General features: G+C 29.4%; 2 protein-coding genes across 3 annotated transcripts; both read left to right on the top strand.

Moving 5' to 3' along the window:
• Positions 1-1,426: 1,426 nt before the first annotated feature.
• LOC129972575 (adult-specific rigid cuticular protein 15.7-like) lies at positions 1,427-6,314 on the top strand. Its single transcript, XM_056086767.1, has 4 exons — positions 1,427-1,493; positions 3,825-3,929; positions 4,051-4,487; positions 6,230-6,314. Exons 1-3 carry the CDS (start codon positions 1,482-1,484, stop codon positions 4,468-4,470), a joined length of 537 nt encoding a protein of 178 aa, XP_055942742.1. The 5' UTR covers positions 1,427-1,481; the 3' UTR covers positions 4,471-4,487; positions 6,230-6,314.
• A 13,823-nt stretch (positions 6,315-20,137) lies between these two features.
• On the top strand, positions 20,138-23,841 carry LOC129972556 (adult-specific rigid cuticular protein 15.7-like). 2 transcript variants are annotated; one of them, XM_056086734.1, is made up of 4 exons: positions 20,138-20,218; positions 21,896-21,997; positions 22,098-22,682; positions 23,443-23,841. In XM_056086734.1, exons 1-3 carry the CDS (start codon positions 20,207-20,209, stop codon positions 22,662-22,664), a joined length of 681 nt encoding a protein of 226 aa, XP_055942709.1. In that variant the 5' UTR covers positions 20,138-20,206; the 3' UTR covers positions 22,665-22,682; positions 23,443-23,841. The 2 variants fall into 2 exon arrangements, with proteins under 2 accessions (XP_055942709.1, XP_055942711.1); XM_056086736.1 differs by lacking the exon at positions 23,443-23,841 and adding an exon at positions 23,357-23,369.
• Positions 23,842-27,737: the final 3,896 nt, after the last annotated feature.

Below are 27,737 nucleotides of genomic sequence, written 5' to 3'. Positions count from 1 at the left end.
TGAAAAGCTGCAAAATGCAAATCTCCAAATGCTTATCTCCAAAAATGCAAATTTTCTTTTATTTGATATTCTTAATGTTTCAACAAGTTTCTTAAAAAAATTACAATTTGGTTTCTATCTTTCGGGCAGTTACACTGTTTTATTATATTCGCATTTGAATACGTTTTAATGCTATTTTGCATCTTTAAATGCTATTTTCTCAAATTCTAATTTTTGATAGAATTTTCTTACGAAAAACATCATGAATTAAAATCGAATGCATATTTTTTGCTTAAATTTGGAATAATTATTTCTCAATATGTTCTGCCACTCATGAACTATAGTTTAAGTAATCTATTCGTTTAGAAATATTTTATAGTTCCGAAAATATTGAAAATTTATGAAAAGAAATTGAAAATTTCATGTTATTTATCAATCGAACTCAAATATTTAAAGAATAGATAGAAAGATAACTTATATTTTATCTCAGGAACTAGATAATATATTCCTTAAGCAATATGCAAAATTTGAAGTAAATCATTTGATGAACTTCTAAATTAAAAGATTTATGCTTTATACATCTTTTTTGGCTAAAAACAAGCTTTTTTCCAAATTTCTGAATTTCTTCCAAGATGTTTGTTTCAATCCCTTTTATGCATATATTCAAAAATATAACTACTTTCGGACGAGTTTTTTTTTTAAATTCATCCCGAACGTAGTCACATACTTAACTTTGGTCTTGAAATTTTTAATCCTTAAACTATGCTTCATGATTATTTTAAAATTATGAAGGATAGTTTGCTTATTTACACCACTTGGGCAAGACGTTAGTTCTTTACATATTCAATATCAAATAAAATTACTATAGATTCCTTTTTCTTGCAAAAAATACATAATTAAAGGTTGAATACTTTACCGGTGATATAATAAGCTTTACTTGTTATCAAAATCGTAAGTAATAGACATGGGTGTGTCTTGCCGATATTGTTAAATATATTTTGTCGACAAAATGTTAAAAAAAAATGATTCCCGATCTTGCTCCTAGTTAGCTAGGCCTCTAAGTAGGCCAAGGGTAAGTCACACCCAAACGAAATAATAGATACCATTTACTTCCGCATTAGAAAGTCATTGAACATTACAGGAGTCAAAATAATCTCGTTTCGATATCTTTCAGACATGTAATTAAAACACAAACACAAAAAAAAATCAAAAACACAAATTTTAAAAATGTGTAAAACACGTGTATCCCGCTGAAGGAAGCTTACTGTTTTGGGCAAATCCAGAAGGCCACCGATCTTTTGCTTTTTGTCATCTTACCTTATTGATTCCTGGGTGGAGCCGATAGGGTGCATTCTTCAAGTAGTGGGACATTTTTTAAGTGAGTATAATACAAGGGGGTGCGACGTTTGGCCTTGAGAAGCATCTGTATATAAACACTTGTTGCATCTGCTTTAAACATCGATTCAGATTCTAGCGAAGTGAATCAGTCTTCTAATTGCAACATGATCGCTAAGGTAAGTATCGTTCATACTAGTGTGGGTTTAAAGCATGTTATTAATATTTACCTTATGTTTGGTCAGGAAGACCTGATTTGATTCTTGTACCAATAAATTCTAATTTCGCAACCCCATTCTGTCCTAATATGTTATTAAGCATAAAACTTTAATTTACTAAAAATACTATGGATAAATTATATAAATAATGAAACTTAAACAGATCTAAGTTGTTCTCTTAAAAATTAAAGCTGTTCTCTTAAAAATTAAGTACGTGCATTGATTTGATTCGTTACTACCAATAACGGCATCTCGTTTTATAATTTTCTATATATGAAGAGAAAGTAATGTATCAGAAATCCAGACTCGATATTTTGATGAATCTTCATGATTCAGATCTCCTTGAATTCGTCAAGAGATTGACCATTATGTTTGCCGTATTTTTATAAATTTTAAGCACAATAAACGCTTCAGATAGATAATTGTAATTTGGTACATAGTTCTAGCATCTAAATTGCAGACGAATTTTATCGAATTTCGAATAGAATTCGTCAAAACGCTGACCTCTGACATTCTGTACATTCTCATGCAAGTAAACCCAATGGTTTAATATGCAATATCTAGTATACATGCAATTTGGTATAGAACCTAGCGACTAAAATTGTAACTTTGTGTCAAATTTTGGCTTTATTCGGTCGATAATAAAAGCGTTTGAAGTGCTTTATTGGTTTTCTTCCCTATACTATACAGTAAGAAGTCTGTATTTCCATCTATCAGGCCTCAGTTAAAATTTGAGCACCCGTGTTGTTCACTTCCTCATCAAAGATTCAGTATTTTATAAGTGAGGATAGAGTGGTAACACCTTTCTTAGAGGCTATTAATCCATCTGGTTTTTTCTCATTAAATACGTTTGAATGGGTACATAAACCAGAAACAATTATATTAAGCAGAATTATTCTAGTGAGAATTATTCTGCTTAATAGATATGTCCGAAGAAATTTTGAAGCCAGTTTTGGTTATATTCTGTAAAGGATACTTTAAAAAAATTCAATAACTGGTGCATTATTGTTTAAAGTTGTGAAATATCTACCTATGATTAAATTATTTCAATCTACTAGTAGCTTTTCGAGTAATTTAAATTTTCTAAAGGAGCAAAATACTTAGAATAATCACGATTTAAGTTAGAATAACAAAGATTGATTTTTTTAATTAAATCATAAGTTGCTGGCTACTCCAAACCGCTCTGAGGCACACGGAAAAATCTGAATGACCAAACCACGGCGACAGTTTGGGCGAAGATTGAAGTTGAATCTTAAGAGTACCATTATCGGTCACAGTACAACCCTTCTCCTGGAAAGCACGTCATCGATGGGTTGTAGCCGACCCCACACCATTTCTCTTCAAAAGCTCTCGGTATGATGGTGAGAACCAATCATCATCCTCATATTAGAGGTGCCTCCCTGGCGAGTCTTTATAAATCAAATATAATCTGCTCAATAATACAAATATTAGGCTGCAAATTCAACACTGCAAGAAATGAAGAGAAATAAAATGTTGATTTCCTGTACTACAAGATATGATAATGATTTGACCATGTCCATTGTTTGAGGCTGCTTTATAAAATATTTCAAATTAATCGTCTTTGGAGACTAGCTGATTAGCGGGAAGTATAGTCGTATTCAATTTCTTTTGAATCTTTTTAGGATAAATTGAAATTTCTGATTCTCTCAACTAAGTATTTTTAAATATCAAAATGTCATAGACAGAAGGGTTGCTCTATTTTAAAAGCCTTTCTCCTGTTCTGTTTTAGATGCATATGAACTGTCCTAGTTTAATTATTATTAAATAATGCATCTGACCAAATTATCTGCTTTTTAAATGTGTATTGTCTTTCACTGTAATAAAATTTCCATTAACAGAAAATAATCAGGACTTTTCTACTTTAGCTTTCAATATTAAAAGAATATCTTATGTTAAAATATTTGAAATAATGAAAATAGTAACAGCTGTTAAAATAACAAGTGTTTTATTGTAAAACCATGATTCTTAAAACAGTATTTCAAATCACATTTTGTTGGAAAACTTCTGCACAATTTGATAATTTGGAGTTTCTTCTACGTTATAAATCAAAAAATAAATGATTGATTGGTCGGTTCATAGAATTTTTTTTCTGTTGCAAAGACCAATACTGGCCAAGAAGTGCCATACTCGTCTCAAAAAATAAACGGAGAAAGTCAGATTACTAAAATGAAGTTAAATAACATCAATGCAAAATAAAAGTTATTTTCTGAATTTTTCATTTAGTATTTCATTATATCAGTTATTTCATGCATTTTATTTTCATGACATTAGGTCGCCATCCTCTTTGCTGTCCTTGCAGCAGCCCATGCATCTCTTCTTTTGGGACATGGTGCTCTACTCAGCACTGGAGTCAGCAACAGAGCTCAAACTCAAGATGTAAGTCCATGTTGATATACTAATCATTGCTCCTAAACTCCATGATTGAATTTAAAAAATTTAAATACGTCATTAAGTTTCCCTTCGTGATTAGGATTAATTTATTTTCCTTCGTAATTAGGCTTTTGGCAACTACGCTTTCAACTATGGAATCCAGGACGGTCTTGGTGCCAGCAACTCCCGAGCTGAAGTAGGAGATGCCCATGGAAATAAGAAGGGAACCTACACCATTGCTGACATCGACGGACGAGCCCGACGAGTCGACTACGTCGCTGATGGTCTTGGATTCCGAGCCACCGTCAAGACCAACGAACCTGGAACCGCCGCCAGCGCCCCAGCAGCTGCCCTTATTGCCAGTCCCTACGCCGGACCCGTTGCCCCAGTCGTCAACCATGTAGCCCCAGCTGCTGCCGTAGCTGCTCCATTGGCTGTTGCAGCTCCTGCTCTTGCTTATGGACACGCTGGTGCATTCGGACTTGGATATGGCCATCTTGGACTTGGATACGGCCATCTTGGATTTGGCAAGGCTCTCCTCCATTAAGGTTATCCATATCTTATGTAAGTATTGCTTATATACTGGTATTTTTGTCATTGGCAGAGTATGTATCAACTATTACAATGTAATTGCCAACTTAAATAAGCATTCTTTAAAATTTTTCCCAACTTAAATGTTACTTGAATTTACTTGGCAATTGTTACTCCCAATCTATAATTCTAATATGAATTGCACTTATTGGAAATTTTGTTTTCTTTTAAATTTCCAATACTGATGTAGAAAATTAGACATCTTTCGTCTTTGTTATTAACAGATTTTAATTATTATTTTATGAGGAACATTTTTATTATCTAACAGTTCATGTTGTGATAAGATATTACATTATCTTATCTATTATCAGTTATAAAATTTGATGTAAAACGCATTGTAATAAAGTACATTATATTGAATGAAATGTACCTATACTAAAATTCTACTTAAAAACATATCAATGCTCCATATTTTTGGGTTAGTTCACCACTATTAACCAATGGGAAGTCTCCAGACCAATTTTATTTACAAATAACAAATATAAAGAAAGATTCGGTGAAATTATGTTTAGTTGTTTTATTGATTTCAACAATAGAAAGCCTAATCTGTTTATTCCCTGAAGGAAGCATATCTAAGAATAAAAATAAGTTGTTGAGTTTGATTATCAATCATATGGATAAAACAAATTTATTATCACAATGAATTTATATGAAATGAATTATGGAGTAATATGTATTGCTTCTTTAAGTCATTTAAGTCATAAAGAATCAAATTTCAGTAAAGTTGTGAAGCATCTCATCCTTTTCTATTAATTGGCTCGCACACTATAAGCAATATAACTCTATTTTTATATTCCTTAGTATATGCTGTAGACTTTGCAACTCAATTATATATGCCTTATTAAACAATATAGACTTAGTAGCTCTATTTTTTAAACAAAGTTCTTATACTTCACACATTTTACACCTTTTTTTATATTCCTTATAATACACTATAGGCATAATAGCTTCATTTTAAAAATCATCTATTTCTATTCTCTATTTCCAGCTCTAATTCTATTTTTATGACTTAGAATGAAGTATTTGTCATTCATATTACAATATTCTTTACTATACAGTATAGGTAATGTTACTATAATCTATTTCTGTTTTCATATCTTGTAATAAAGAATTTGTTAATCACTTTCTAATATTCTTTAATTTATTACTATGTTACTATATACTATGGATAATGTTGCTAATATTACATCCATGTACATTTATTTAAAATGATTTTTTTATACTTGTTTATATACTTTTCTAAACAAATTTATGTTCACTTCTTGATGCATTAGATTTTTGTACTATTACATACTAATACCTTCTTGACTTTGCTCTATTGAATTGCTTTTATAACTTAATTAGGAATTATTTAATTAAATTTTGTTCCCATATTAGTGGCACCATCTGGTATTGAATCTGATAATGAAATAATTTCATGATCCCATAATACTTATAAAATTAAAATACATACTTATGGATAAAAACGAGAAAATAGTTAAAATAAATATTTATACTTTTTTGCAATTAATAAAGTGTGTTTTTTGCAAAAAAAAAAATATTTTACTTAATTAATTTTTTTATTATTCTGCTTAATCGTCTTCATTATTAGGAATACAGTAAAGATTAAATTAGTTTTACCAATCATTTACCAACAGTTTTGCCAACAATTCTCATTATTGTTCTTTTTTTATTTCTTATTCTTTCTCATTATTCTTTTTTTTCTCTTATTGTAGATTTTGGCAAACTGAAACTGTGATCTAAGCGCTCACTTCCCATCATTCTGTACAAATATGTGACGATGAATCTCTATCAAGAAAATGGAAAAAAAAAGCTTTCTACTTGTTTTATGGCTTTTGCAGTTGGTTTCTTTTTTCTTCTTTATTTGCGTTTTAAAAACTCTGTAAGAGAAAAAAAAATTGAATGCTTTTCGTGCTTATAGTTGGAAAATATTTTGTTCTTCAGGGCACTTATTACTTTAATTTATTTGCATGGAACTTAGTGATGTAAATAAAAGATTTTATATCTATAATTGTGTTTCACCTTCATTGTGTTCATGAGATGGATTTGATATAGTTCATTTTTGAAGTATAAAACATATGATATTCTAAAAGATTCCCAAAAATATTTTTTATAATCTTTGCTGTGAGCCATGAAATTACTCAAAATTTTACCTTGTAGATTATTTTTTTACATCAAACCTAATTTTAGAAAAGTCGTAAGCTTCAGTGAGAATATAATTAATCGAAAAAACAAAATACAAAATGGAACCTTAAAGAGGAATTTCTAACTATTCAGACTAGAAAAATTGGTAGAGTTTGCGGGATATAAAAATATATAAGCTTAAAAATATTATTAATTTTATAAATAAATAAATAAAAAAACAGTAAAAATATTATAAGTCTAATTATCAAATAAATAAATTTGTAGGAATTACTTATTTTTAAATTATAAAGTATAAGGATCATAGATATACACTAAATTGGAGGCAACTCAGAAATAAGGAAGATAAACTTCCTATATGTTGTTTCAATCTTGACACCTGGTTCAGAAATGATGAAGATCGGCTACCTCCTGTCGATGACGGGATATGTTTCACACAGGAAAGGTTGTACCGTGACCGTGATGGCCCTTAGTTCTCGCTTGCTGCCTCGGTGGTCCTGGTCAATCTGATTTAATCCAAAAACCTTAATTATGCGATGCGGAGTAACCAGTGTGGTTATCATATATTAGAATATTAATTATTGTCTATATTTTAGTCCCCCTTACAGGTCCTGTAAAATAATTTTTTATATTATATTTGTTTCAATTTTATGATTTCTATATAATCATTCATGATAATTAATTGGTATTGTTAGAAAGGGAATGTTTAAATAGTAATTATCGTAAATTATTTGAAAAATATTCATTACTGTAATTATTTTTTCCATAATATACATATTATAAAATATATATTTTTGAAAAATTCGTGAAAATAAAAAAAATTAAATTAAATAAATCATTAACATTCCGATTAAGTTATATGTTAAAAATTGAAAATAAATTGTTCAGTTATTGAAAAGTAGACTTATGCATTATTTGGAGCTGCAAAATGTCTAATTTCCCCGATATAGAATATGCTATCACTTGATCAATTACAGATTTACTATTTAAATCTACACCTAGGTATGTGTAATCCCTCATCCAAAATCAAACTATTTGTAGTCTGTCCACAACAGGTAATTCACGATACAATGTAATAATTAATTAAAAAAATTATGCAAAATTATCTGAACCATTCAGTCTTATTTTCAAACAAAAAAAAAGATAAGAAATTTTTAGAAAAGGAAAATTAGGAGTTTAACTTTACTTCTAGTTGAAATCAGTCTCTGATTAAAAATGGAATGTTTATTATTTTAACAAAGCTTTAACAAAAAGTAAAAAAATTCAATAGTTATTAATAAAGAAAATTATTCCTAGAAAAGTTTTCAGATATTTATTTATTTAATACAGAATTGAAAAAATTTATGATTTATATTTTGTCTTATAATCTTTTTTGGTAGGTTAGCAAATTTAGCAATCTTAGAGAACTTATTCAATCATAAAATGAATTCTTCAAAACGTTAAACTCACTATTCTCATAGAAGTAAAGTAATAATCTTAAAACAAAAAATAATTATGTGGTTTCTAAATAAACTAAAGAAATTAATTTATACAGTAGGATATAAAATTTCAAAATTTGGAAAAAGAGGTTTATTTTTAGGAAAATGAAATCCTAAATAAATGTATATACATTTTATGCCAAATGCATACATTTGTTTATTTTCTAGAATACTTTTTTTAATTTAAAAGTTTGCTAGATCTTGATATTACCAGAGGTTGAACTTGGAAGAAAAGCATTTGAAGTTCCTAAATTTTTTAATGTATCTTTGTCAGTAAGAAAGATTTTGGGCTCGGAATATGGATAAAATTTATCTTCATAATCACAAATGTATCTTTTACTAATTCTCATCATAAAGGCGAAGATAATATTTCGGAGTGTGAGTGTTATCTTTTATTTTTTTTTAATCAAAACTTTTTGTAACTTTGAAACAATGGCCTATAAATCTCTGTTAATCTATTCTTGATGATTTTACTTAAATGTCGCGATAAAGTTCCCTGGAAATTTGAATACCATTTAAATTCTTAAAAGAATTCTTACTACGCAAAATTTAACCTGCATATATGAAAGAGGTAAGAAAATCAACTTAAATTATAAACACGACAAATTCTGAAACAACTTTTTAACTGCTTTTCGATGTTGAAAAAGAAATCTTTAGAACACTCATAAAAAAACTTTTAGAACTATCCTCTATGAATTGAACTTGTCCATTATGGGTAATTCTTGTTCTTGTTCATTAGGAGTAGTTCTTCCCTTTTTAGAATAATAAAGTAAATAATAAATTTGTAGTAATAAATTTGTCAAGTAAAGTGTAAACTCAAAGTAATAAATTTGTCAGACATTGCTTTTATTAACTATAGGGAGGTGCGGGTTGCAGCATAATTCCCCTTTTACCACTGCTCACCTTCGTATACTCTTAAAGTAAAGGTTTTGAATGTGTATATACAAATCACACATTTTAGTAATTAGACCTAACATAATGAAGCATATCTCTACGTCCATCTTCGATGCATGTTTTGGCGCAGTATGACCAGATATGGCTTTTGCGCCAAAAAACACCACAAAATCAAACTAAACCAAATCGATGCATGTTTTAAAAATTAATCACACTGGAATTAAAATAATTATTAAATTTAATTATTTATTGACTATCAATACTAATCATGATAATTAGTATATTTAATAATTATATTAAGATATAAAATAATTAATATATTAAAATATTCTCCAAAAATTAAATTTTTTTAAACTTTATGCCAAGACCGGCAGGCTTACATTTCTGAATATTTACTTTAAAATTACCGTGATTAATAATAAATTAGAATGCATGCATGTATGTATGTATGTGGTGGCAGTTTCTATAGAACTACAGTGCTTTGAGTTACCAAATTTTGATATAGTTTTAACAGAAGAAAAATGCACCTTGGAGATTTCTTTGAAGAGCTAATTAAATATAAAATGGTGTTTTCCTGCAATAACTCTTTAAAACATTATTATACAGTTTTTACTCCATTTTAAAAATATCTTCATAATGATACATTTAATTTAATATTAAAAAATTTCAACAATAGTATTTTCTGGAATTTCATTCACATACATATGGTTTGATAAGCAAGAAATTTTTTTCTGAATTTTGCCAAATTTTTAAAAATATGTTTTTGATAACTTTAGATAGTATATTTCATTGCTACAGTCAAATTCAAACTATTTTCATTTTTTTTATTAAATATTTAAGCCCGAACCCAAACATTTTTTTTTTTTCTATAATTTCCAAAATATCTTCTTTTTTGAAGTTTAATGTGAAATGTTCAGAAATTTTACGTTTCTAGGAAATTTTCTTTTCAGAAATTTAAAGTTAATTTTTTTTAAATTTTCTTTAAAAATTACTTTTTATATAAAATCCTTCTTCTGCCTCAATTTCTAATATTTTCTGAAAAAAAATTTAAAAGAATTTTTTTAATGAATTTAAAGGAATTGAACATCCGATTTTGGGTACCTAAATTTGTTTCAAAGTAAAAAAAAAATATTTACATAAAAGTTTTGTGATTTGGAGAAAACTATCAGATTGTTTTTTCACTTTCCCAATTTAAAAAATAAAATTCCAATCAAAATTTTAAATTAATCAAATTAATCAAAATTTTAAATAATCAATGCCTACTTAATTAACTTGATATTTCTGAATTCACAAAAAAAATTTCAAGCAGTTTTAATGAAATATTTTTGACTGCTATCATTTTATAGTAAACATGATTTCAAAAAAAGGTTTAAAGATTCTACACAGTAATAATGCACCTAATGTAGGGTACATTAAACCAGTTATTTTTCTCAACAATAAACAAACATTTTTAAACAAGAATGTAAGATTTTATAAGATTTTATTGTTTTTATAATTACCAATTTCTTTAATTTAACTTAGCTATAATTTGAAAAAAAAGATAAATTTAAAAAAAAAATATTTATTCACATGTTTTATAGTCACAGTATTTAGGAAATTATTCTTTTTTTTTGCATCAATGTGCATTAATACTTAATAATAATTGTAAATTCATTTAAATAAAATATAATTAAAAAAACATTTGAAACAAACAGTTTCTTGAAGAAATATTCGAATATGAATAGACTTAAAAAAAATCTATAAAAATTTTTTGATCACTATTTTTTGCATCAAACAAAACTGTGTTTCAAAAAGTAGATGTAAATTAACCTCTGTTAAAATTAAAATTTTTTAGTGACACACACACATAAAGTCATTAATTTCAGTGCCATTTACGAATCTGACAATTCATTTGACGAATCTTATTTACGCCATTCATAAAAAAATTCTCTTACTCTTGACATTCACAAAAAAAAATAATGCGTATTTCTTTTAAATTGTGGCATTTTCAAATCTATCAGAATTAAAGTAGGAAATACATTATATTGCAATTTTGAAAAAGCTGATTTTCTTTTCAAAAAATGTCCAAAGTTTACGGGCATTTAACAAAGAAAGACTAGTGGAATTATCAGATTTTCAAACGAACATTCAGTTTAGTAATATTGAATAATGTTTCCAGAAAAGTCCTTTACTTTTTTGAAAGTAAAATAAAATTAGCACCTTTTCAATAAAAATATAAAATAAAACTTTGAAAGAGTAGGGTGTGGCTCTAGATATCGCGTCTGTAGAAATGAGTTTGTTTTTCGCAAAATGTCTGTCGGATCCTTTTGAAATTTTCCGAGAATTCAGGCAGAAGTTCAGAGATAAATTTAAAAATACAAAATTCAAAAATGTACATTTTCATCGAATTTAGGTTATCAAGTCCCCCAAAATGCATAACTACAGCCCACTGTTGAAAGCTATGGATATTCTACTTCTAAATATTCTACTAATTATTAAGAAACAGAAGATGGAATTTCATTACCCGAAAAGATAACATAGAATATCAAATAAATTATTTAGACATCTTAATTGAATTATCTTTTTAATAATGACATCTTGGAATTCCCTTAAGAATTTTAATATACACAAAAAAAGGTATAAATTAATTAAAATAACACAATTTTTATGAATTTTCACAATTTGAAGCTTAAAATTATTTTGCCGACGGTATCACGAGTAATTATAAATAAAATATTTTATTGAAATAAAACAGAAGTACTTTTTTATATGAACGATCAGGTTGTCAAAGTCGCTAAATATTTATGGTGATTTTGAAATCTCTGTAGTAAACAATTTCAAGAACCGGAAGGATTATTATATTAAAGGGAAAACGTCTAGATCTTGACTTTTCAAAGTCCAAATAAGTCAAGGGTTTCATTCCTATTTTTTTAATACTTCAGCAGTAAGACGTGTTTTGCATTTACTATTTTAATCACTTTGAGAATAAAGTATGCAAATTGGATTTTCAGTTATTCATTGTTGTTGTTCATCTCTGGTGGATTTTTAACTTTCTTTTTATTTTGAAAGATCTGAAATCTTTTTTTGTTATCGATATCATTTTATTTATCGATACGAATATATGTAATTTCGGTATCAAGAACTCACATCAAATTCTATTTTTCTTGTTCGCTGTATTTTGGAATCGTATTCACATACACACTTCGCCGAAGTTTTTATATAGATTTGGAATATTTGAGTAAAAATCACATTGCAAATAAAGCGTTCATTGCTTTCGCAGATAGCAAAACTTACTAAATATGAAATTCTAAAAATGTTTCTTCGAACTTGCAGAAGTATAAAATGCAGAAATTTTCAATCAATATGTAGTCAATTTGAGATCAATCAATGTACAGAGATTAGTCAATATAAGATCAATTAATGTGTAGAAATTAGTCAATATGATATCAATTAATGTGTAGAGATTAGTCAATATGAGATCAATCAATTTTTGGGAGGTTATAAAGTTTTTTTTTCCTTCATCAAATGAAAGAAAATGAGAGCAATTACTCGTTTTTTCGCATATCAAACCTATCTTTTGTAAATAATACTGTAATTAAAAAATGATAATTAAATTAAATCGTATAAAGAATAATGACATTTTATGACGACAGATCAAGATTCTAAGAGAGATAAGTACTTTTTAATGCATATATAAAAACGCAAATTTGTAATCATTTAAAATGTGCAGAATCTCGTAAAAAATAGAGTAACAAATAAAATCTTCCTATTCATAAGTTGGGAAAAGCTGGAAACAATATTAAGAAAAGGCCTGCATTTAACATAATCAATCAAATATTTTTTTTAAGTACAAAGCAAAATATAAGTCAGATTAAATACCTTTATTAGTGTGCCACAAAAGCTAAGAATTAAAAAAAAATTGACAAAATAATGATTTCGTTTCGCAAGTCCATTACAAAACTTGACTAATCGTTTCCTGCAATCAACTATTCAATTCTAATAGTTAAACTTAACGTCCTAATCTATGTCAAATCCAAACCTACAGTTTATTTTATACAATTTCATCATCGAACTTAAATTTTTGAAACGGAAATTACTCGTTTAATCCATTGTCTGAAAAGTTCTCACGAGAACATTCTAAATCAAATTCAACTTAGTGAAACACATAATTTTAAAAAGCAAAGAAACAAGCGTACATCTGGCTTATTTGGCGATCCAATTCTAACAACATTGCCAGGTGTTTTTTCTTGAATCACTTTCTGCTTGAAGTTGAATAAACTCAACAACCTTGACACGGTAGCTTGTTTAAGCGCTGTTTTGAATAGAAAAAGAGTTAATAGTATCAACAAAAACGAGATTCAATAGATTAAATAATATATCAGTGCACATTTCGTAATCTACTTACTTACACGTTTTCATTGTAAGCAAATAATCCATTTTGATTAAAAAGAAGGATAGTAGTAACTTTTATTTAATTCGTTTTATATAAATAATGTTACTCTTTCATGTTGAATTCTTTATTCGCTACAAAAGAGATATTATTTGAAAGATTGCTTTAAAATTCTTATTATAGTTTTGGCATCATTATACGCCTGAAAACGAAATAGAAAAGTTTCATTTATTCACGCAACATCTGGTAATTTTTCTAGACATCTGGAAATAATTCTTACTAGTTCACGCTCTGTTATCATTTGGAAAAAAAAAATAATAATGATGATTTTTAATTCATGAAAACACCCATTCAAAATATCAATGCGAGAATAGAAATAAGTTGAAAAGTCCAAACAGATATCCCTAAAGTAGAATCCGATGCAGGAAAGCTACAAAGAATGTTCTAGTAATAATCGGAAGCATATTTTGAAATATAATATAGTTTATTTCTAGTAAAACCACTTTCAGTATATCACTTGTTGCATAAACGTATATTTCACAGATAATGGTTAAACGTTCACCATAAGATTCCTAATGGCATGATAAGTGTAAGTCAACCATCTAACTCTCCCACCCGCCATGAAGCCACACGGATTTAAACCATAAAAACTCAATGACCGGACCGCCGCAACAGCAACATTGGCGGGAACTGTGGTTGAGTCCCCCAAGGAACTCCCCGAAGGAAGTACCGTCATCGATGGGAGGAGTCATATCTACCACCTATTAGTGTACCCACCAGGGTGGCGAGATCCAACCACCATGCCGGAAGCATCTCATCGTCATTTCGAGGTTCCCCCCCCCGGGGGTCACATGATAAGTGTAAAGAAATTCCTAAAGAAAGCCAGAGGGAGTGGTCTCTCCGTAATCTTCTCGCATTCTCTCTAATAGATTCATCATGGCATTGGCGTACAATAGTTACGAAATATTAACTTTTCGTATGAATTTAGTATGTTGCTTGAATCTTCCGTGCCAACTTTTGCGCGTTTTGGGTGGTTAATACCTGGCATGTGGTAAAAAGCATCCAAAATCTGAATTTGGATTTCAATTGTATTATTCCCAACCCGATTGATACAAAAATATGACACAAAATTGCGCTTGTAGTTACAAAATCCAGGATCAAATTTGATATATTTAAGGCAGTGCATTTTTGAGTTATCGCGTTTGCAAGTTTTCTGAAAGTAGGTACAGATTGACAGAAAGTCAATTCCTTGTTGGATTTCGCTAAAATTTTGATAGGATATCTATGTAGCTCTCTTTGTTTTATAATAATCGTGTTAGCTTATATTCGAACAGGACTTCCTCAAAACAGAATTTTACTCAAAATTTAAAAGAAATTTGCAAATTTGGTTTAAAGACCGTAAACCTAATTTCAACCGTCTAGCTCAAAGTGTTTTTTATCTTTGTCACAAACAGACAGAGGGACATTTTCCTGAAAATGCGTTTTTCGAATTCAGGGAAATCTAGAACGTGGAGATTCTTCAAAAAGAAATTTGAATTTTTTGACGATTACTATACTTTCTGTATACTACATATATGAGAAAGTTAAAATAATTAGAGACTGAGAAGCAAAATAATGATGGATAATATAACAGTAAGGATAGGCGAACAGATTTATTTATTATTTGCTAAGTAGTTTGAACAAACAATAATTCTTCACTTTCCTCTAATCAATAGTTATTCGTAGAAAATATCACCACAAATAGTATATTTTCATAAGGGTAACGGGAAAATGGATCTGACCAGCATGACGATGTGATCAAATCCGTACGAGAACTACGTCATTCTTAGGTACGTGAGAGTAGAAAATGTCCTACTTCCTCCCTTCAAGCTATCATTAGCCTTGGAAAATTCCCGAGGATTAAGAACACGTTCCAGTCCATTAGGCAATAAATTACTTTGTCTCTTTTTAAAAATATGGTATGAAATTAAACGAAGAACAAGGTTTCAAATAATTTTTGGCATCTGTCATAAAAACGTTTGAAATTTGGTTGTATAAAAGCCTTTAAAACAATAATTTACAAAATATATCAGGGTTTTTTTTGTTTTGTTTTTGGAAGGAGAGGGGGGGGGGAGTATAAGATGTAAATAACGCTCGGAAATTTCATTAAAGATATTATTCTCTACAACGGTTTAAAGTTGCATAGCTTGATTTTTTAACTTAAAAAATTCTTAAATTTGAATACTCTCGATGTATTTTGCGGGAGAGATTTCAATTATTTGCGAAAGGGAATATTTGCGATAATCTTTCCATATGCGTCAGGAAAGATTATCGTTAAAAATTACATTAAAAATTGAGTAATAAGCTACAATGTCATATTTCATGAAGTCATTACTAATCCTTTTTTTTTTATCTGAGCAATACTTTCAGAGGAATTAATTATCTTCATGACACAGCAATATAACAAAATATAAATGCACTAATACTATTTCGAATTACAGTTGCTACAGCAAGGAGCTTTAATAAGCAAACATTCAATCGGTCATTCTGATCCTATCTTTTACTATATCATTTCATTCCATATTTATAAAAGAACAATTTTGTAAAAGAATTTTATCAATTTTTATCAGTAGTTTTTCTTTTGTCCAATTTTTCTTATATCAGTTCTTTCGAAATACACTGAAGTTATTACCCAAAAAAAGTGAGTTCGAGTAACTTTGCGTATGAATATGTAGCGGGTTATTATGTGAGCGAGGATAGAACCTGGGACCTTGTGGTTCGCAGTCCAGTAACATGACCACGATACAAAAGCAATTGCTCGTGCAGAGTAGCTGTTAACTGCTTTATAAGCTTTCACCACAAATAGTTGAAAATTATAATTTATTAGTTGCAAGGATCAGAAATATATAAATATTTAGAAAAAACATGAAATGGACGCGTTGTAATGATGTAAGTCTCTTTATCGCTGGTATAAAAAATTATTCAGTTTGAAATTGTAATCGTTGTACGGTTCATTCGAAAGCAAAACTTATGTTAAATAAGTGTCTAGATCATCCCACTTCAAAATCATAACATTATCGCATGTTAGATCCTAAATTTATTATATTATTTTTTATGTTATGATAATATCTGGAAAATAAAGCAAATGTGAATTTTAGCACTCAATCTTTGCTTTATTTCATACATATCGATACAATATATTTTATAACACATTAAAAGTGTTTCAACTAATGTGTTAATGCGATGTGGATGGTTGAATTTCCAAAAAATTCGTTTGACTAAAGAATCAGTGATTCGCGATTCCAAGACTCCTTTAATTACTTTTTAGAATGAATCATTCGAATTCAAAAGTTTGGTGAATCTCCAAGTTTGAAACTTCCCTTAGTCCGAAATACACATTTTTGACACATTTGAGAATAAATCATTCGAACTCAAGAGTTTGGTGAATCTCCAACTTTGAAACTTCCCTTAGTCCGAAATACACATTTTTGACACATTTGAGAATAAATCATTCGAACTCAAGAGTTTGGTGAATCTCCAACTTTGAAACTTCCCTTAGTCCGAAATACACATTTTTGACACATTTTAGAATAAATCATTCGAACTCAAGAGTTTGGTGAATCTCCAACTTTGAAACTTCCCTTAGTCCGAAATACACATTTTTGACACATTTTAGAATAAATCATTCGAACTCAAGAGTTTGGTGAATCTCCAACTTTGAAACCTCTCTTAGTCCGAAATACACATTTTTGACACATTTTAGAATAAATCATTCGAACTCAAGAGTTTGGTGAATCTCCAACTTTGAAACCTCTCTTAGTCCGAAATACACATTTTTGACACATTTGAGAATAAATCATTCGATCTCAAGAGTTTGGTGAATCTCCGAGTTTGAAACTTCCCTTAGTCCGAAATACACATTTTTGACACATTTTAGAATAAATCATTCGAACTAAAGAGTTTGGTGAATTTCCAACTTTGAAACCTCCCTTAGTCCGAAATACACATTTTTGACACATTTTAGAATAAATCATTCGAACTCAAGAGTTTGGTGAATCTCCAACTTTGAAACTTCCCTTAGTCCGAAATACACATTTTTGACACATTTTAGAATAAATCATTCGAACTCAAGAGTTTGGTGAATCTCCAACTTTGAAACCTCTCTTAGTCCGAAATACACATTTTTGACACATTTTAGAATAAATCATTCGAACTCAAGAGTTTGGTGAATCTCCAAGTTTGAAACCTCCCTTAGTCCGAAATACACATTTTTGCCGAATTATCTGTTTGTAAAATGATAACTTAAAAACGAGTTGAGCTAAATGGCTGAAATATGGCATACAGAATTAGGACCAAATTTGTAAATTTATACCAAATGTTGAAAGAAATCCATTCACAGGAAATTTATATGACTGTCTGTTACAATATAAGTGAATGTGATAAGAAAAAGACGCAAAGAGCTAAGTAAAGAAAAATTGGTACCCAGTTTCAGCTCTAACATGTGCAAACAAAACCCCGACCCTATCCAGAGGTCATGCAGGAAACTTGATGAGGCGCCGTAGAGCAACTCTATATATGGCGAATAAAAAAACGATACTTGATGATATTAGACACTTTCAAACAACTAAATGCACTCCAGGGAGAACGTATAGCTCTAACATGCAGCTTGTTATAAAGTTTTCAACGGGTAATCATCTGCTAATCTGTAATTTCGTATGTATATAAACGCAATGATTTAAGTCAATGAAATTTCGTATTTAATCTTGTGATGGCAACTGTATCAAATTTTCGTTTCTTTGGCTCCCAAAAAGGCACTCAAAATACAAATTTGCATAAATAAATGATTCAATAAAAAAGCTAGATTTACGCCAAATATCTAACTATCGTTCGCTAATGCTTTACAAGATATTCACGACTCTACCTAAAGTCCCCAATTTTAGGAAGTTGGCTGAGACATTTATACTGGAAAGCATGCTAGAAAGTATCGGGGAAACCACATTCGCTGGTTTTCAATTAGTGATACCTAATGGAAGAAAACGAATATATATAAAAGCAGATGAGTTTCCATTGTTATAGTTGGAGAAGCTACATCAAAACTAAATAATATTTTGTGAGAAAAGCTAAAAAAAAAATATCGAGAAAACAAAAGTTAATCTTGAGAGAGAGAGTAAATGAACGCATTATTCATTTGGTGTTTTGGATGTCAAACGGTAGCCAAAATGATAAGCAAAATGCATATTTACTTATATTCGCAATAGATTCAGAAAAATGCTAGATTCAAACAAAAATCTGTATTTTATAGTAATTTTTCACTAATATCACGCGAGCTATTTGCGATATTATCAAAGGTTCACAATTTTATGCAAATGAAGAGGAGTAAGACAGTTTTTGAAGACTACGCAAGAAAGTTTCGAAGAGAAAACTCCTGCTCGTTTTTCACAGAAAGATTCTTCAGAGCAAACAAACACATTTTTAAAAAAAATTTCTTCCATAAAGTGACAATAGATTTATCAGTAGAATTTATTATCCCATAAATTTATAACTTAATTTCGCTCACTTTGGAATATATCTCAATTATATCAATTTGAAATATATTTTCTGGGAAATGAGCGAAGGAGCAATTAATTTAAAAGACTGTTTTAATCGTCTTCATGATTTTAGAAAAGTTTCAACTAACATATACTTCTAAAAATTCTTGTCAGATCCATAACAAGGGAAAGATTCACCCAAAAGTGCAAAAACATAAAACGCGAAAAGAGATCGTGCGAACTCATTCAGAGCTTATATAATTTTAGAAAGGAAATTTTTCTAAATTTAGCTAAGCAAGTATTTATTTAGGTTTGTGCATTTCACGCAGTACTGCAGCGCGATTTAGGAAATTTAAAGTTACAGGAATTAGTATCTGGGAATTAAGATATCCCAGCAATTTATAAATAAGTTCATAATAAGTTTTGTAAGTTCAAGTGGTTAGAAAATAATTAATTTTAAAAACGTAGAAAATTCAAATATTTACACATTATATAAAGGTTTGACTCGATACAATCAAGTAAATATTAAATTTCATATTCCATATTTTGACTCATGGAAACCATAAAGCTATGTGATATATGCTTATTTAAAAAGTAAATAGGCCGATTAACATCTAAAATTATTATAAACAGACAAACTAGCCTTTCTTGTGACCTAAAATGTCCCTAATATGTTTCCAAGAATAAAAATAAAAACTATCTTCAGAATCGCACCCATTCTCCATATTGACAAAAAAGAAATAAATTTATAAATTTTTGTTCGAAACCGCTAGAAACTAATATGTAAATTTAGGCGAAGGTCACGCTACCAATGTAAATACACCTTCCTCCAAAAAAAAATTTTGCTCACCTACTTCCGCATGTGCTCGCATTTCAGACGCGTATCTGTTTTACTTTTTCATTTAGTCTTTGTTAAATCGTCGTCTCTTGCATATAAGAAAGTAAAACAAAAACCAGCATCTGGGAGTGTGTAGTAAAACAAAAATTATATCAGACAATATGTAGCAAAACAGCGAAAAATTTGTCAGAGAATAAACGCTAAGTTAACAGTCATTGGAATTCGTGAGAAAGGTTTTCTCGAAGGCGAGAATGATATGAATAGCATGTGGCTCAATTTCCTTGTAAATGGGTGTGGTTGGTCGGAATACTTTCAACAATATGCTTAATTTTTAAACTGGTATGCCACAGAATGAGATGGTGATGTCCTTGGGGAAGAAATATATATAAAGCGGAGATCTCTGTTCAAGCCATCACAGTTTCTTCAGCTCAGTTTCTTGAGTACAACTAAATCTCTCTACCAACATGATTGCTAAGGTAAGAGTACGATTTATTTCTCTGTATGTGTCTTAACCAAACCTGATGAGCTAACTTCGTTTTAAGCATAACTTAAATTCTGTAAACATTAAACTTTACCATCTATAAATTCTGCGATTAATCTATGAATTTATTATAACATTTTTACAAATCAGAAATTTATAGGCTGAACTCTTGAAATGCGGAAAAAAAATATTTTTCAATATTTATACTTAATGTTTTATGTCACTATAGGAAATATTATGTTGAAAATTGGGAACACTTTTTGTGTAAATTTAGTGTTTTAGTGTTACTTATGGAAACTTTTAAAACAAAATCTACTAAAAAATGTTTCTAACCCTTGAATTCAGCTCTTATATTGACTAAAATGAACTTAACATGTTGAACATTGAACATTGAACAGAAACATTGAACTTAACATTGAACAGAAACTTAAAATGTTGCTTTGTATGAATTTCAGCTTCGTATGAAATTTTTCTCTACTTTCTAAAGAGCGGCTGAGTATCGAAATTTCAGTTTCTTTTGCTTCATTCGAATCGAAAATATTAAAAAAAATATATATATAAAACTTTAGCTTTGCATGAAATACTTCTCTACTTTCTAATGAACGGCTGAATATCTAAATTTCAGTTTCTTTTGCCTCACTCAAACCAAAAATATTCTAAAAATTATATAAAATTTCAGCTTCATATAAAACTTTTCTCTACTTTCTAATGAACGGCTGAATATCGAAATTTCAGTTTCTTTTGACATACTTGAATCGAAAATATTCTAAAATCGATTCGTTCCATTTCACAAATAAGATATCAATTAAAATCAAAATGTTTTTCTTTATATTTTCTTTACAAATTTTAATATTTAACAGGCATTGTGAAATATCAGTTCGTTTCTGAACATTTGCTCTCACATTAACAGAATAATATATAAAAATATGAATGAAAAAACTTTTTTGAAAATAATGCGATTTTTACATGTTTTATGTCTTTTGAATAAATGAGTAAACGTATTCCTTAGGCAAATTATTATTTTTAAATAACAACTTACCAAATTCCGTGACCTTTATATATTCTGATTTCATGTTAAATTCTCTATTTTCTGTGGTTGAATCAAATACAAATATATGGATAAAATAAAGCTTTGAATGGGCATAATTTCAGCCACATTTGCACAAGCATTAAAGTTAGTATTCAAAAGACATTAAAAACAAGATTTCTGAAAATAAATTTGGAAATTTGCATTACTTCCCTAAGCCTCTATCAGTATTGCATTTCTTCAGGCATTCAAAAATCCATCATTGAATATAATTTACGCCATGCTAAATCTATTCCCATTTAAATTGCTTACATTTCTGGATGAAAACTATATCACTTGAGATGCTCTAGTTTTATTTTCAACACTTTGACCAATATATTTAAAGAATAAAAAATAAATCAGGAATTTTTTGAATATAAGTAGTTAAGATTCTTACTGAAATGCATTGATAATGGAGATATCGTATAACTTATTTTCTAAAAAGGAAGCGAAATAAAAATTTCTAAATATCATAAATAACATTAATAAAATTGATAGAGAAACCATCCAAAGATTTTAAATAGGAATGTACTAATAAAATAGAAATATACTTCTTAAAAGCAATTGAAATGATCATCAAAACTAAAATGTAATGCATTATTTCAGATCGCCATCCTCTTCGCTGCTCTTGCAGCAGTCCATGCCAGCGTACTTGGACACGGTCATTTGGTCAGCACTGGAGTTAGCAACAGGGCACAAACCCAAGACGTAAATATACATGAAAATACTTCTATCCCAAAATCTACTATTCTGTTACAATTTTTGTCTTATCTTAAAAGCTATATCTAATCTGCTATTAATAATTTAGGCATTCGGCAACTATGCTTTTGGTTATGACATCAAGGATGGTCTTGGTGCCTCCAACTCCCGATCTGAAGTAGGCGATGCCCATGGAAACAAGAAGGGATCCTACACTCTTGCTGATATTGACGGACGAGCCCGACGAGTTGACTACGTCGCTGACGGACATGGATTCCGAGCCACCGTCAAGACCAACGAACCCGGAACCGCTGCCAGCGCCCCAGCAGCCGCCCTCATCGCCAGTCCCTACGCCGGACCAGTCGCCCCAGTCGTCAACCACGTAGCTCCAGCTGCACCCGCTGTTGTTGGACACGCCGCTTCTTACGCTGCTCCTTTGGCTGTCGCCGCTCCAGTAGCTTACGGAGCTGCTCTCGGACACGGAGCTGCTTATGGTCTTGGGCACGCTACTGCTCTTGGCCATGGAGCTTATGGTCTTGGACACGCTGCTGCTCTCGGACATGGAGCTTATGGTCTTGGACACGCTGGAGTTCTTGGACATGGAGCTTATGGTCTCGGACACGCTGGTGTTCTTGGACACGGTGCTTATGGACTTGGACATGGTCTCCATCATTAAGCAGTATTCTTAACTTCGGTAAGTTTTTTTTAAAAACCTTTTCTTCGTGTTTTTACTGATTTACGTTTCTATTAGTCCATCTTTCATTATCATTAATTAAATTATGTACGTGCATGGTACTCTCTATTTCGATACACTGAATATAATTAGCTTCTATGTTGAAAACATAATTGTTTTCTCAAAAAAAGGACGTTGAAACAGCTTTATGCTGTCATTATAGAATTGTTCGCAGTTTTTTTCAAGGAATTAGTTAGGCAGTAGTTTTAAATAAAATAAATTAAGCAATAAAATAGGCACAAATTATAAAAAATAATATTTGCTCCGTTCTACTATTTTATGATGTTTGAATGCAAATATTCCCAAATCAAGGAAATACAAACGATGAATATTTTTTTATTTCAAAAAGTCCATGATACTTATTATAATAACAACTAAATTCTGAATACAAAAATTTGGAAAACATTTTCAATGCACCATCATGAAATACACTTTAAGAAGCTACCTTATAAAGCAATGAGCTCGTTACAAAATTCCTATAATTTAAAACATATATTTAGAGCAATTTAAAGTGAATCTAAACCTAATTTGAATGAACAGTTATATTCACACTATTTTTTATGCAATAACATTTACTTACTTATTATTATTTGTACGTTTAATATTTAATAAAAATAACTTATTCTTTATTTTAGATTCAAATGCCATTTAATAAAAATAACTTATTCTTTATTTTAGATTCAAACGCCATTTAATAAAAATAACTTATTCTTTATTTTAGATTCAAATGCCATTGATAACTACGTCCAATCACCGACAATCAAGTCACATAAGTCTTGCCAAATGCTTTCATCAAAACTATTTATTCTTCTTCTCTGCATTTTCTTCTGGTGTGCGAACTTCCATCTACGATATTCTATTGCTCAGGTGTTGTCTATCTCCAGATACAAGGGATTTTCTAGAATCATCTATTCTCCTGCAACTAAATTGTATTTATTTATTTTTATCAAATTTCAAAGCAATTATCTGTGGTAAAAAAATGTAGACTTCCAGTGTACACTTCATATATATCTGCAGGTAGCTGTTACTGTTTCGTGAATGGTGGAAAAAATTTATATATGTCAATTTATATTTCTGCATGGAATTTATGTGTGAATAAATGTTTTTAGTTCAAATGCAATTTCTGTCGTCTTCAGTTATTTTATTATTCTGCTTTTTGCTACCTTCCTAATATATCTTTAAAATATGATTCATACATGTGATTCAATAAAATACTCAATTATTTTAATTCGTGTAATAATAAAAATTAGAAAAAAAAACATATTACTGTATCTTATACCGCTACTAAGATCTCACGAGCCCAAATTCTTTCAAATCCAACTTTTGTCGTTTTCAGTTATTTTATTATGCTACTTTTTACTACCGTTCTATTATATCTGAAAATATTATTCATACATTTAATTTAATAAAATACTCAAGTAATTTAAGTCGTATTGTACTGATAAATATTAGAAAAATAAGAAAAATAAAATATATTTTGTATGTTGTATCTCTACTAAGCTCTCTTGAGCCAAAGTTCTAATAGCTTTCAGTGCTTAAAGTTTTTGTAGAGCATTCAATGTAGAGTTCTAAGCTTATTTTGGATAGGTATTCGTCATCTTATACATTTAGCACTGTTAATCGTGTTCAAAAAATTTCTTTTTAACTTCTATGAAGCGTAAATTTTTATATTCAATTTAATATTTTAGATTTTTTTTTCTATTATTAGCATTAAATGAGCAAATTTTAAGGGGTTTTTTTCTCTTATGACAACTGCAAACACAGAACTCGTTAAAAAGTTTATATAATATGCTTTTTTTTTCATGAGGAAACAATTCTTTATATCAAAATATTTTGTTCATAAATAAACAAGTATCAAAAATTGTTTGAATAATGTAAAGTGTGCTAAATATTGCATGAGCAGCAAAGTATAAAAGAATAAATTAAATTTCGATGAAATAAATCAAAAAAGAAAAAAGTGGGAAAAATTCAATTTTAAATTTGAAGTGACTTAATAATAACCAAAACTAGATCCATCTGGTTTTATTTCATATAATCTATTGCGTTCAGCGTGTGATTTTTATCACATCACCCAAGTTAAAGAAATAATGCCACCTTGAAAAAATTATCATACAATTAAAAAAAAATTCTAAATTTTGGAATAAATACATCATAGCAATTTCCGAGCTCCAGTTGCGGAATATTTCTAACCGCATTTTCCATGTGAGTTTAGATATTGTCGCAATGAAAACATGCAGTCGGCTCTCCATGGCCGAATGGTCCTAGCGCTGGTCTCACAATCAAGAGATCGTAAGTTCGAATCCCGCTAGAGACAATGCGGTTTACTTTTGTGTAAATATTTAATTCATTGACTTTAGTTTTTCCTTTATTTCATGTTCCAACAGATTCTGGAACTTTCTTTAGTTTACCAGATATGTTCTGGACTTTTCTTACTGTCTCCAGAAAAGTATTCTGGAACTTTCCCTGTTAGTATAAAAGCAGAATATCTGTCAGTCACTGTGTTCTGAGTTCAGAGTTGAGTTAATAAATTGGTTTAAGTCTACTTCTTGTGTGTGTCATTGAGTTCCACGCTAAAATACCTATGTGACGATATTGCAAAACGGCGATAGATCCCCCTCCAATCAGACTGTGATTGTAGAGTATTATAAAAATTATTATTCTAGAACTTCCAGATGCCGTCAAAAATAAATAATTTTTTTAACGAACTGCAAGGTTTCTCCCGTTTCCCAGTCCTAATATGCAAACCAACTCTGTAAATGAATAAATATAACTCATGTATTTTTATATCAGGCATTTGTGATTCGATTTTGATTTTTTTTAAACATGTTCGTGTATTATGGAGCACTCAGTTATCTTATTTATCAGGTGACATAGCACGAGTATCTAAAGAAAAAAATAACTAGTAATGAATATAATGGCAGAATTCTAGGTTGTACAAACGCCTCCTTGACAGATGTGCTCGCTTCATTACAGAATATATTTTCAGCATGCAATAGTGTCACGAAAGCGTTTACATTAAATTCTTCTTGTGAAGCGAATATTTTAGGTGTGAGTGAGAATCCGTATGTAAAAGTAAAGAAGGTTACCCTGAAGTACTACAGTCATAATTGCAAGTAGTTCATAAGACTAATGTGCTGCATTTACACATTACACAAGGTGATTAAAAATTTTTAAGACAAACTATGTACATAGGTCAAGGAATGCCAAAACAATGCAGTTTTTCAGTGGAACATAGAGTATCAAAATTGTAGAATTCTAGGTTATACAAATGCCACCTTGACAGATGTGCTCGCTTCAGTGCAAACTATATTTCCAACATGCGACAGTGTCACGAAAGTATTTAGATTATATTATTTTTGTAAAGTGAATATTTTAGGTGCGTGTGAGAAACTGTACGTAAAAATCTAGAAAGTGTCTCTAAAGTACAACACTAGTTATAACTGCAAGTAGTTCATAAGGCTAATTTGACACAAGTACACATTACACAAAGTGATTAAAAATTCCTGAGACAAACTACATAAATAAATCAAGAATACAGAAAAAATGCAATTTTACATTGGAACATCGAGTGTCTAACCCAAAGCACCATCACTCGAGAGGTTTGGTTACCCTAATGAATTCATTACAATAACAAAATATATATACTTATAAAAAAAGCAGTATGTCAGCAAGATTTAGACAAATCTATTGCAAATAACGAAAGGAAATTCAGTTTAGAGGTAATTTTTATAATTTTTAGGATGTTTAATACCCCTGGATGCCTGACTTTTAAATGAAATATTTTTCAGCCTAGAAATATTTCTAGGCCTATATATTTTGAGGCCTAGAAACATTTTTAATATTTTGTGATGTTTTAGATAATATTTTGCATTATTTTCCCATATTATCATTTCTATTATAGAAAAAAATTCGCACCGAGAACGAATACAAATTATTATCGTTCTAAATTGTCGTTTTGTATCTCTAATCGCCTTTTCCGAAGCTTGAAAAGTGTTTCAAAATATTTAAAAAATTAAAAGTAAAATTCCTGAATAATTCAAACTTGGTTATTCTTTTTAAAAAAATTTAAAGTTATAATTCGAATATTTCTCTCTAATTTAAAATATAAATGGTCAAAATAATTTTTATTATTATTCAATAATTCTTTTTCTAACGAGTTTAACCATTTTCGGAGCAGGGAAGAAAGCCATGAAGTGCTGTGAAAAACAGAGAACCACAGAACGAAGGTAGGAGAAAAAAGGCTAATTTAAGTAAATGTACAAATTAGCCATGGGTTTACGATATTTAAAAAAATGCTAGAAATGAATATTAAAAAAAAGAATATTAAAAAAATGAGAATATTAAAATAATTCTAAATATTAAAAAATATTCAAAATGCTAGAATATTAACGAAAATGCTAGAGCTTCAATCAGAATAATCGAATATAATGACTTCAAATACAAATATTTTTAGTATAAATCACATATTGTACATATGGAATCTTTAAGGAAGCCTTGCTATGGCAAGTTATAGAATGTAACCAATTTCCATTTTCGAAAACAATATTTTAAATTCCTTTATTCACTTTCAATCAAATTCGAGAAATAAAACTGAAAATAAAATAAAGTTTGTCCTGTTCATATACTGCAACTTTAGGATTTAGACTGTTCAACCTAAAAATGTCACTTCTTTTATATTTCATTTTATTCTAGTGTTTATTTGTATTTTATATAAATTATGTTTTATTTTATCATTAAAGCTTATTTATTCATTTCAAATTTCATTCTGTTTCTTTTTTAACATTTTATTTATTTTGTTAGCATTTATATTAGCATTATTATTTTTAAAAAATAAGTATTTATTTCCACTGAAATTATTCTATAGGATGGTTTGAATTCAAAATTATTAATATCATTAAGAGTATTTTTATTCAAGCAACGTGCAAAGATACTATTTTTTTTCAGTTGAATCATTACTCCATTTTAGGAAACGAATCTACTGGTTGTTTTAAGAAACTTAGAAATTATTTTATTTGA

This window comes from Argiope bruennichi, chromosome 6 (assembly GCF_947563725.1).
Source record: "Argiope bruennichi chromosome 6, qqArgBrue1.1, whole genome shotgun sequence".
NCBI lineage: Eukaryota > Metazoa > Arthropoda > Arachnida > Araneae > Araneidae > Argiope > Argiope bruennichi.
Note: the sequence above shows the minus strand (reverse complement) of the source record. Positions and strands in the feature narration are given on the sequence as shown.